Source organism: Plutella xylostella, chromosome 22 (genome assembly GCF_932276165.1).
Source record: "Plutella xylostella chromosome 22, ilPluXylo3.1, whole genome shotgun sequence".
Classification (NCBI taxonomy): Eukaryota; Metazoa; Arthropoda; class Insecta; order Lepidoptera; family Plutellidae; genus Plutella; species Plutella xylostella.
In genome coordinates, this window is record NC_064002.1 from 11,114,138 (window position 1) to 11,124,853 (window position 10,716).

Consider the following 10,716-nt stretch of genomic DNA (forward strand, 5'->3'; position numbering starts at 1 on the left):
TAGAATACTAATTGGCCTTAGATCCTTAAGTGAAGTGGGTTGGTCGACCTTAGGCAGTGGGTTAATTAGTGCTGATTTCCAGCACTTCGGAACAGACTGTTCAGTAATAGACCTATTAACGATAGCAGTAATAGCTGTTAAAGTATGTGGAAGTGTAAGCAAAATCATATCCCGGTTAATACCATCTATGCCTGTAGCATTGGATGTTATAGCAACAATATATCTGGCAATCTCAGTTTCAGAGACTGGGTTAAGCTCGAACACAGCAGTACCAAAACGGTGAGTAGTAAAAAAGTCAAGGTTGGAAACAGGAACATCGTTAGTACCAGGAATATCTAAAAAATGCTCATTAATTTTGTTTGGATCATTAAAAGAATCTGGTAAGCTGTCACTTTTAGAAGGATCGACTAAGACCTTATTCTTCAAATTTTTCCAAAGCTTTTTCGGTTCATTAATTTGGGTATTAATAAATTGATCAAAATAGGCGCGTTTTTCATTGGCTATACTAGTAACGACAAGTTTTTTTAAATCTTTATAGTGCTTTTTATGTTCATCGGATTTAGTTAGTCTAAATTTCTCATGTGCTTTGTTACGTAAGTCAATCATTAGCTTGCAAGAGTCAGTCACCCACGGGAGAGACTGACCCTCTCGAACCCTAATGGATCTAACAGGTGCATGTTTATCAAAGAGTGATGTTATTAAGATGTTAAATTGATTTACTGCCAAATCCACTGTAGAGCAACTAATTAAAGCTTCGAAGTCTAATGCAAAAAGATCTCTGTTAAAGTTTTCTAAGTTTATATGATTTATAGGTCTAAAAGTTAAGAATTTAACTGGGGGTTTAATTTTTTTTATGGCTAGAGTTACATTTATCATGGCGTGTCCCAACGACCCGGTGATATTGGTGACAGTGACATCACTAACTTTTATATTAGTACAAACAAGGTCTATAAGAGTCTCATTACCCACAGAGTAATGTGTAGGCTGAGTAACTACTTGTTTTAAATGTAGGTAATCAATAAATTGGTTAATTTTTTTAGCTTCATTAGTACTCATATCCATCATATTAACATTAAAATCACCTAGTAGGACCACTTGATCATGATTAGAAAAAGAAGTTACTGATTCTGTTAAGGCATCAATAAATACATCTAGATTTATCCACGACGGTCTATAAGCCGTACCTATAGCTATACGGTATCCTTTAACTCGCGTTGAAATCCAGTATTGTTCTACATTAACTGAAGGGTGATTTAGGTAACGCACATTAATATTATTCTTAATATAAAAACCAACACCGCCCCCGCGAGAGCGCCCCATGTGTGCGGGGCGGGGTGCATGGCGTAGCCTGTAGCCCGGCACTGAGGGCGCGCACGCCCCCTGTCCCTGGCCCAGCCACGTCTCATTTATAGCAACTATATCTGCCTGAAAACGATCCATTGCGAAAATAAAGTCATCATGTCCTGTATTTAAAGAACCTGCATTAAATAGACCTAATTTTAAGAATTTGTTATTATTCATGGAAAAGAGATCAGGGTGGCATACCTACCCACTTACTAAAGTGTATGCATAATAAACCAGTGCAAATGACAAATAAATAAAACAGATTTGTTTTCAAGCTGAAAATGCCCAGTATATACTATGAAAAGGACAAAACCATCATCACAGCACCTGTGCCACACATATGTGGCTGAAAAAGAATCAGTCTCCTGTTCCACTTCAACACTCAACCTGTCTGAATTTAAATTGAGCAAGCAACATCCTAACTGGTACATAGTACACCTCCAGTATGTATATAACACAAAGACAACCACAAAACAATAGTTACATAGTTTCAACTCATTGCTAAGGTATATCAGAAAATATTGAGGATTAATTAGTCTATGATTATAGGCACCCACAAGTACACAGAGGAATATCACATAATAAAAATAATTATGTAGGTACAATACACAGATGTAAAACAGCCCAATGCTCCTGCATGGAAATAGTGTAGGCATGTTAATTAATTCAAGAACAGCATCACATACGTAGATAGTAGGTACATATCTAGATACAAAAAGGTTCAACAATGCAAGACCAAATATAATATTAATATTTATGTATATTGATATAAGTAGATGAAATAGCACTAAGCAAACAAAACCTGTAGGTATTATAGTTTATGTTATATAAATACTAGTCTCAGTAACAAACACACAGTCATTACCACACAGACAGACAGAACTAAAAAAAACATTATGCAGGCATGAATATAGGTACAGTAATACATATTTATGAGCTATCACAATAATATAATGCAAGATACTAGTGTACTTTGAAAACATTAATGTAACAAATAATATTAATTTCCAGCAAATGAATAAGTAGCACTGATTGATTGATGTGAACAATGCCACATATATTTAATACAGAATCATAAAAAAGCAACAGTTGTTTCATTATTCATATTTCCAGTAGACTACTATATAGCATAGCATTAGACATGTAAGATACAAGAAGATATTAGCTGTCGACAATGCTACAGATGTTTAATACAGAAACATAGACAGCAAGGGTTGTTTCATTAATACTATTTTCAAACATCAGACTAGTTACATAACAATAATACCAGTTAGATAACAGTTTAAAGTGTTTTGATATTAACATGAGGTACAACCAAAAGTTAGGAACATTATAATGATAGGATTCTACATGTAAAAACTGGAATGCCACTAAAATATGTAGAATGCACAGGTTAGAAAGGACAAAACTGCAGTTTGAAAGCAGTGTCGGTATGTTATTCAATTCAAAATCAGCTTGATATAAAATAACAGCGCCTATGATCAAGTATGAACACACAAATTCCAATGCAGAATGGACACTAAGTAGGTAAATGACACATTGAAGAAAAAACAAATATATTAGATAGCTCAGGTAGAAGATTTAGGCAAATTGACACCAAAAACACGCTCTAGATCAGCTTCAGAACAGATCAGGAAGGCTAGACTATTTTCAAACATCAGACTAGTTACATAACAATAATAACAGTTAGATAACATTTTAAAGTGTTTTGATATTAACATAAGGTACAACCAAAAGTTAAAAGGAACATTATAATGATAGGATTCTACATGTAAAAACTGGAATGCCACTAAACTATGTAGAATGCACAGGTTAGAAAGGACAAAACTGCAGTTTGAAAGCAGTGTCGGTATGTTATTCAATTCAAAATCAGCTTGATATAAAATAACAGAGCCTATGATCAAGTATGAACACACAAATTCCAATGCAGAATGGACACTAAGTAGGTAAATGACACATTGAATAAAAACAAATATATTAAATAGCTCAGGTAGAAGATTTAGGCAAATTAACACCAAAAATATGCTCTAGATCAGCTTCAGAACGGATCAGGAAGGCTGGGGAGACATCAGTTTGCCTTGCATATATTCTGCCATCCCTCGTCCAAGCATGCTTCCAATTTTTTTGCTGTCGACTCACTCTGACCTTTCCAAATAGAATTCTGTTGAATTTTGTGAGACGCTCGTTCAGGTAAAATGGCTTGGGGTCATGAGCTGCCAAGCCAAGGTCTGTTGTGGTTGCCCCTCGCCGCACCCTAGCACACTTGATTAGCTCATCACGGGTAGCACGCCGAGCCAAACGGATTACCAGGGGGCGGGGCCGCGATGTGGGTCCACTGCTGCTTATGCTGACAATGCGCCTTGGTCCCATGCGCATGGCAGACACAATGTCCCTTTCCTCAAGAATAGTTCCCAGCTTTTTCGCAACAGCCATCACTATATGAAGTGGGGACTCACCATCAAGCTCCGGGATCCCAGAGATCTCAATATCTGTAAGCAGAGCTGATTGTTCCCGCTCATTGAGGTCCGAGCGAAGTTCTGCAATAGATTCCTGCAGCTGTGCAATCGTTCCATCTTGTTCCGAGCCAGGCCCAGCAGCAGCATTGTGGTTTGCATTGGCTGCGGAGAGATCAGATCGTAATTGTTGGTTCTCTAGCTCCACAGTAAGGAGACGTTTGTTGAGGGAAATTATGTCATCGCAGGCCTGCTGCAGGCGGGTGGAGAGGGTGTCACTTATGTTAGTTAGATTAGATTCAAACTTACTTATCATGGCCTCAAGTTTGCCTTCCAGAATGCACTTCAGACTATCTATTTTGGTGCCAAGTTTGTATTCCAGCTTCTTGTCCATCAGTTCAGCAAACTTATCGTACGTGATACTGTCGGAATCTCCAGAGCCTGTGCGATGAGTTGCAGCATTTTCAGTAGCTGGCTCTATTTCCTCACATGACATATCCATATCGGGCGCACCTGCACTGGGTGACTACTATACATACTGCATCACTAACTATACATACTGCATCACTAACTATACATAGATACACTAGAACAGACTATAGCTCGCGCGCGCGGCGTTTGTTGCTGGACTGGTCCTTCTACTCGTCGCTCGTCATACGCGAGCTCACGCTGAGGTGACTACTATACATACTGCATCACTAACTATACATACTGCATCACTAACTATACATAGATACACTAGAACAGACTATAGCTCGCGCGCGCGGCGTTTGTTGCTGGACTGGTCCTTCTACTCGTCGCTCGTCATACGCGAGCTCACGCTGAGGTGACTACTATACATACTGCATCACTAACTATACATACTGCATCACTAACTATACATAGATACACTAGAACAGACTATAGCTCGCGCGCGCGGCGTTTGTTGCTGGACTGGTCCTTCTACTCGTCGCTCGTCATACGCGAGCTCACGCTGAGGTGACTACTATACATACTGCATCACTAACTATACATACTGCATCACTAACTATACATAGATACACTAGAACAGACTATAGCTCGCGCGCGCGGCGTTTGTTGCTGGACTGGTCCTTCTACTCGTCGCTCGTCATACGCGAGCTCACGCTGAGGTGACTAATATACATACTGCATCACTAACTATACATACTGCATCACTAACTATACATAGATACACTAGAACAGACTATAGCTCGCGCGCGCGGCGTTTGTTGCTGGACTGGTCCTTCTACTCGTCGCTCGTCATACGCGAGCTCACGCTGAGGTGACTACTATACATACTGCATCACTAACTATACATACTGCATCACTAACTATACATAGATACACTAGAACAGACTATAGCTCGCGCGCGCGGCGTTTGTTGCTGGACTGGTCCTTCTACTCGTCGCTCGTCATACGCGAGCTCACGCTGAGGTGACTACTATACATACTGCATCACTAACTATACATACTGCATCACTAACTATACATAGATACACTAGAACAGACTATAGCTCGCGCGCGCGGCGTTTGTTGCTGGACTGGTCCTTCTACTCGTCGCTCGTCATACGCGAGCTCACGCTGAGGTGACTACTATACATACTGCATCACTAACTATACATACTGCATCACTAACTATACATAGATACACTAGAACAGACTATAGCTCGCGCGCGCGGCGTTTGTTGCTGGACTGGTCCTTCTACTCGTCGCTCGTCATACGCGAGCTCACGCTGAGGTGACTACTATACATACTGCATCACTAACTATACATACTGCATCACTAACTATACATAGATACACTAGAACAGACTATAGCTCGCGCGCGCGGCGTTTGTTGCTGGACTGGTCCTTCTACTCGTCGCTCGTCATACGCGAGCTCACGCTGAGGTGACTAATATACATACTGCATCACTAACTATACATACTGCATCACTAACTATACATAGATACACTAGAACAGACTATAGCTCGCGCGCGCGGCGTTTGTTGCTGGACTGGTCCTTCTACTCGTCGCTCGTCATACGCGAGCTCACGCTGAGGTGACTACTATACATACTGCATCACTAACTATACATACTGCATCACTAACTATACATACTGCATCACTAACTATACATAGATACACTAGAACAGACTATAGCTCGCGCGCGCGGCGTTTGTTGCTGGACTGGTCCTTCTACTCGTCGCTCGTCATACGCGAGCTCACGCTGAGGTGAGGATTATAAACATATACCCCCTTCCCTTATTCATAAAAAAACCGGCCAAGTGCGAGTCGGGCTCGCGCACAAAGGGTTCCGTAGTAAGCACAATAACTTAACCAAAATTACAGTTAAATCAACCTATCTCAAAAACTATAAGAGATACTTTGATCAAACCAAAAATCGTTGAAAGAGTTAATTAGCATGCATCACCTCTATTTTTTTTAGAATTTTATACCCCGTAGTTATAAAAATAGAGGGGGGGGGACATACTTTTTACGACTTTGAGAGCTGATATCTCAAAAACCGTTCACTTTAAGAAAAATGTTTTTTAGAAAACTTTATATCATTTTAAAAGACCTTTCCATTGATACCCCACACGGGTATGTACATCGAAAAAAAAAATTTCATCCCTCAGTTACATGTATGGGGGGCCCCACCCCCAATTCTTTTTTTTACTATTTAGTGTCATATTTTTGTAGCGGTTCATACAACACATATTCCCATCAAATTTCATCACTGTAGTACTTATAGTTTCCGAGTAAATCGGCTGTGACAGACGGACAGACGGACAGACGGACATGACGAAACTATAAGGGTTCCGTTTTTGCCATTTTGGCTACGGAACCCTAAAAAGTAAGTGGACGCTTTAGCTATTGAACTGTTTCGTCCCTCTGGGTCCACTAACTTTTTTATGAATAAGGGGGATAGTTTGTAAATCAAACTATCAAATCCAACTTTTTATTCGTTGTGATCAAACTGAACAACAAACCCTCTCCAAAAACTTAACTCCTGTTTTTATTTGTTTTCTAGAATTTACAAGAATCGTAGGATAAAAGTTGTTCAGAATGACTCCCTGACTCACCCCTTTTTGGCTTACTATACATACCACTTTTGCAACACCCGACAACTTGTCCACCTCAGCTAAGGCTGTTGGGAAAATTAAATGGATATACTTAAGTAAAATTTTACTAGATATAAGCAAAAAGTTGAAAACATGCTCGAGGAGTTTCTTTCGCCATTTATTTTCTCCTTAACAGGGCCTTTGTGAAATGGTGGTAGATTATAATTATGACAATGGACAAATAATTGTTAAATTTTACGTCCAATAAAGTGATATTCTATTCTATTCTCTATCGCTCCCCCACAGGTAAGGTCAGGTTCGGAATGACTTAGGTCGGCGGCGTCATTTCACTTTTGCAACGCCCTGTATAAACGTCTCCATTACTCCCCCACAGGTCGGCAGCTTCATTCGGCTCGTTCCACCTCATACGTCTTCTCTACGACGAGTACGTGGCGTACCTGATCGAGCGGCGCGTCGCGGCCCACGAGCAGCGCGCGCCCATCGCCGTCATGCACCACGCACTGGTATGTTACTTTACTAGAGCTAACTAGCGTTTAAGTGTTTGGACTACCTGAAGGGCTAGCACGGGCCGCAATTAAGACGTGACAAAAGTTTTGCACCGCGCTCACTCACATTCAAGAGCGAGCGTAAAGGACAACTTTTGATGGTAATGCTAATTCCAAATTAAAATATCACGTCGGGATCATTGCACAATCTTCAATATTGCGCAATATAATTGATCGTCTAGGGTGCGCCTTACTAAGGCTAATCTAGCAACGACAATCTTCTGTCTAAAAGCGGACAGAAAGTTTCAGCGTTTTTCCGAAACGAAACTGATTTCTAGAACCCACCTGTTACAGAGCCATCTGTCGATCTTGCTAATTGAGAAGGTTGTGTGTTCCGTCATGCACCACACACTGGTGAGATTATGTGAAACTAGTATTAATGCTGTTACTAAGGCTAAAAGCACGTTTTTATAGAAAGTTACAAGAAAATTAATCTACCTCCTATCTTAATACTTTAGTTTAAGATGGATGTGTGTTCATATCACGTCGGGGTCACCAATTTTGCCTATGACCTTAAGGCTGTTACTAGGCTAACTAGCAACGACAAGCTTCTGTCTAAAAGCGGTCAGAAAGATCCAGCGTTTTTCCGAAACGAAACGAATATCTAAAACCTACCTGTTACAGAGCCATCTGTCGATCTTGCTAATTGAGAAGGTTGTGTGTTCCGTCATGCACCAAACACTGGTGAGATTATCTTCTAAAGGCTGTTTATGTGTTTTTATAGACATTTCCTGAATCCTCTGTCGATCTATGTAGCTAATTCAGAAGGTTGAGTTCATATCACGTCGGGGTCACCAATTTTGCCTATGACCTTAAGGCTGTTACTAGGCTAACTAGCAACGGCAATAACTTGCATGCCTTTTAGAATTTTGTTTTTAGTATTTAATTGTTAGTAAATTCATAGCAAAATTGTTAATGTGATAAAACTAGAACCTGTATATGCGTACAAAATAAGTATCTATAGGAAGAGCGGAGTCTCCTGGCACAGGTGTTTGTAATACTTAAAAGGAGGCTTCAGCAACTAGCATTTAAGCATATTATTGGTTAACGTAAATAAACAATTTTGAATTGAATTTGAAATTGAACTGTGTAAAAGCGGACAGAAAGTTTCAGCGTTTTTCCGAAACGAAACGTATTTCTAGAACCTACCTCCTGATACGTTAGTATAAGATGGTGTGTTAATATCATGTCGGGGTCACCAATAGTATTTGCCTCTCTAACAAGACGCTGGTAAGAACAGCCCGCCCATAGCCGCCATGCAGCAGACACTGTTGAGATCATCTTGTTAAAACGTTTCGGTTACAAACACTAGAGATATACTACGGTTTGACACCGTGGTGATAGGTTTCGCCTCTCAGATTGCCGTCTGTCATTGGCTGCCCTGGGTGGCCTCCTAACCCTTTCGGCCTTACTTTTACCTTTTTTGACACCTGTATAAATATTAACCCTATCTCCCTCTCTTTTCCCCCAGGACCCGGCAGACGAAGAAGATGAGACGGAAGACTCGCGCCCTGACGATGAAGAGGATCCGGACTGGGAGTGGGACGACGAACAAGACGACTCGGACGCCGTCGTGTGCAAGAAACACAAGATACAGTAGCCTGTGGGTGCGAGGGAGACGGGAGATTGATACTAGATGCTGTAGTCTGTGAGTGTGAGAGAGACGGGAGATAAACACAAGATACAGAAGCCTGTAGGTGTGAAGGCGACGGGAGATTAACACTAGATGCAGTAGGCGATAAGTGCGAAAGAGATGTGGGTGGTGGCGTTGTGTGAAAGAGATGGGAGATGAGGCGTTAGAGGAAGATTGAAGAGCTAAAGATGCCTCGTCAACTGCAATTTTACTTTCTGTTTCTCTTAAAGTGTCGGTGTCAAACATGGGCTGATATTTATGTTACATACACTAAAGTTTATTATTTTATCTCAGACATGTGCAAATTGTAAAGTTGAATAAAATGAATTCAACTTGACGTTTGCACTTGTTAGTTTCATATCTGAGATAAAAGACAAGTGGTGAAAAAAAGTGTTAGTCAGATGAGCGTCGCCATTTTTATTGTAGTAAAATTACCACAAAATACGTAACGTCGGTTTAAATATTTAATTGATGGTTGGGGATTGCAAACAAAAAAGGTAAACAAGGTTTTGCAACAGTGGTCTAATAAGCCGAAAGAGGTCACACTGGTAGCTTTTGTTACTCCCTTTCAGCTTAGTATACCTCTAATAGAACACCCTGTATTTGCGTTTTACAAGTTGGCGGCCTTAGTACTCATTTTGGCCACGTGATTAATTATCCTGCTGGCGCTGTATTCGTTTGTTACGTATGCATGTAAACACGCTTTTGAGTTTATATAGGTAGGACGGTGCATTCGGTTAAGAACTGAACCTTTAAATTAAAACAACTTTTTAAGACCATAGCCGAATGATCATTTCTTAACTGAATGCTATGTAATCTGCCGTGTGTGTATAAATTAGTTAGTTCAATTTGCATAACATACAGTAGGTATACCCTGCATCGCATTTAATTGATAAATTATGTATTTTTTCCAATCTCTACAGGGCCGAAAGCTTAGAGAAAACCTCCCATTAATAATTGTATTATATTTGTATTGTGTATTTATATCTGAACGCAACATTCAAAACATAATTAAGTATATCTTAAGTGTATCTGAAAAATATTACCATTGCAAATTAGCAAATTGCGTATGATCCATTAGATGCGGGGCACCCTGTATATTGTGTTAATATTTATAAGATAATCGGTTTAATAATTGTTAATTTAATTTTGTAAATAGTAAATGTATTTTTGTTTAAGCATACGTGTATACAGCTGTTGTATAAGTGGTTTAGTAACACCCTGTATACAGTATGCAACGCAGTCATGTTTAGTGTTGTACCAAAGACAGGATTATAGAGCTCTATTTTATTATATATTGTGGATCACTTACATTTTATTTTATTAATAGCACAGGTTTTGCGTTCTATAATTTATTGTAAGTATGTTGTAATTTGCAATGATTATAAAATCATTATACTAGTATGTACTTATATAGAAATTTATTGTGTTGTACTATAATGTATTTATTACGTTATTATTAGGTACTGTATTGCAGCTATAGATTTACACATAATTATGTTACAGTATAGCCGTTTCGTTACCTACTTATAAATCGGAAGGGTGGAAAAGTATACAACATAGAAATTATCTCTGTTCCACTGAGCCATCTCGTATATTTTATTTGCAGGGTATTGTGATCCGAAAGGACCAACAACTTATCATTCTGATCATTTCTTTCAAACACCTGTATATA

At 39.6% G+C, this 10,716-nt stretch overlaps 1 protein-coding gene across 5 annotated transcripts in view; it reads left to right on the forward strand.

The window, feature by feature from the left end:
* Positions 1-10,443, forward strand: part of LOC105389812 (transcription factor RFX3) — a 35,905-nt gene extending 25,462 nt beyond the window's left edge. For all 5 annotated transcript variants that reach the window (XM_048629059.1, XM_048629057.1, XM_048629058.1 and 2 more), the window contains 2 exons: positions 7,237-7,366; positions 8,880-10,443. In XM_048629059.1, the coding sequence (XP_048485016.1) occupies positions 7,237-7,366; positions 8,880-9,008 (259 nt within the window). In that variant the 3' untranslated portion in view covers positions 9,009-10,443. The remainder of the gene's footprint in view (positions 1-7,236; positions 7,367-8,879) is intronic.
* The last annotated feature ends 273 nt before the right edge of the window (positions 10,444-10,716 follow it).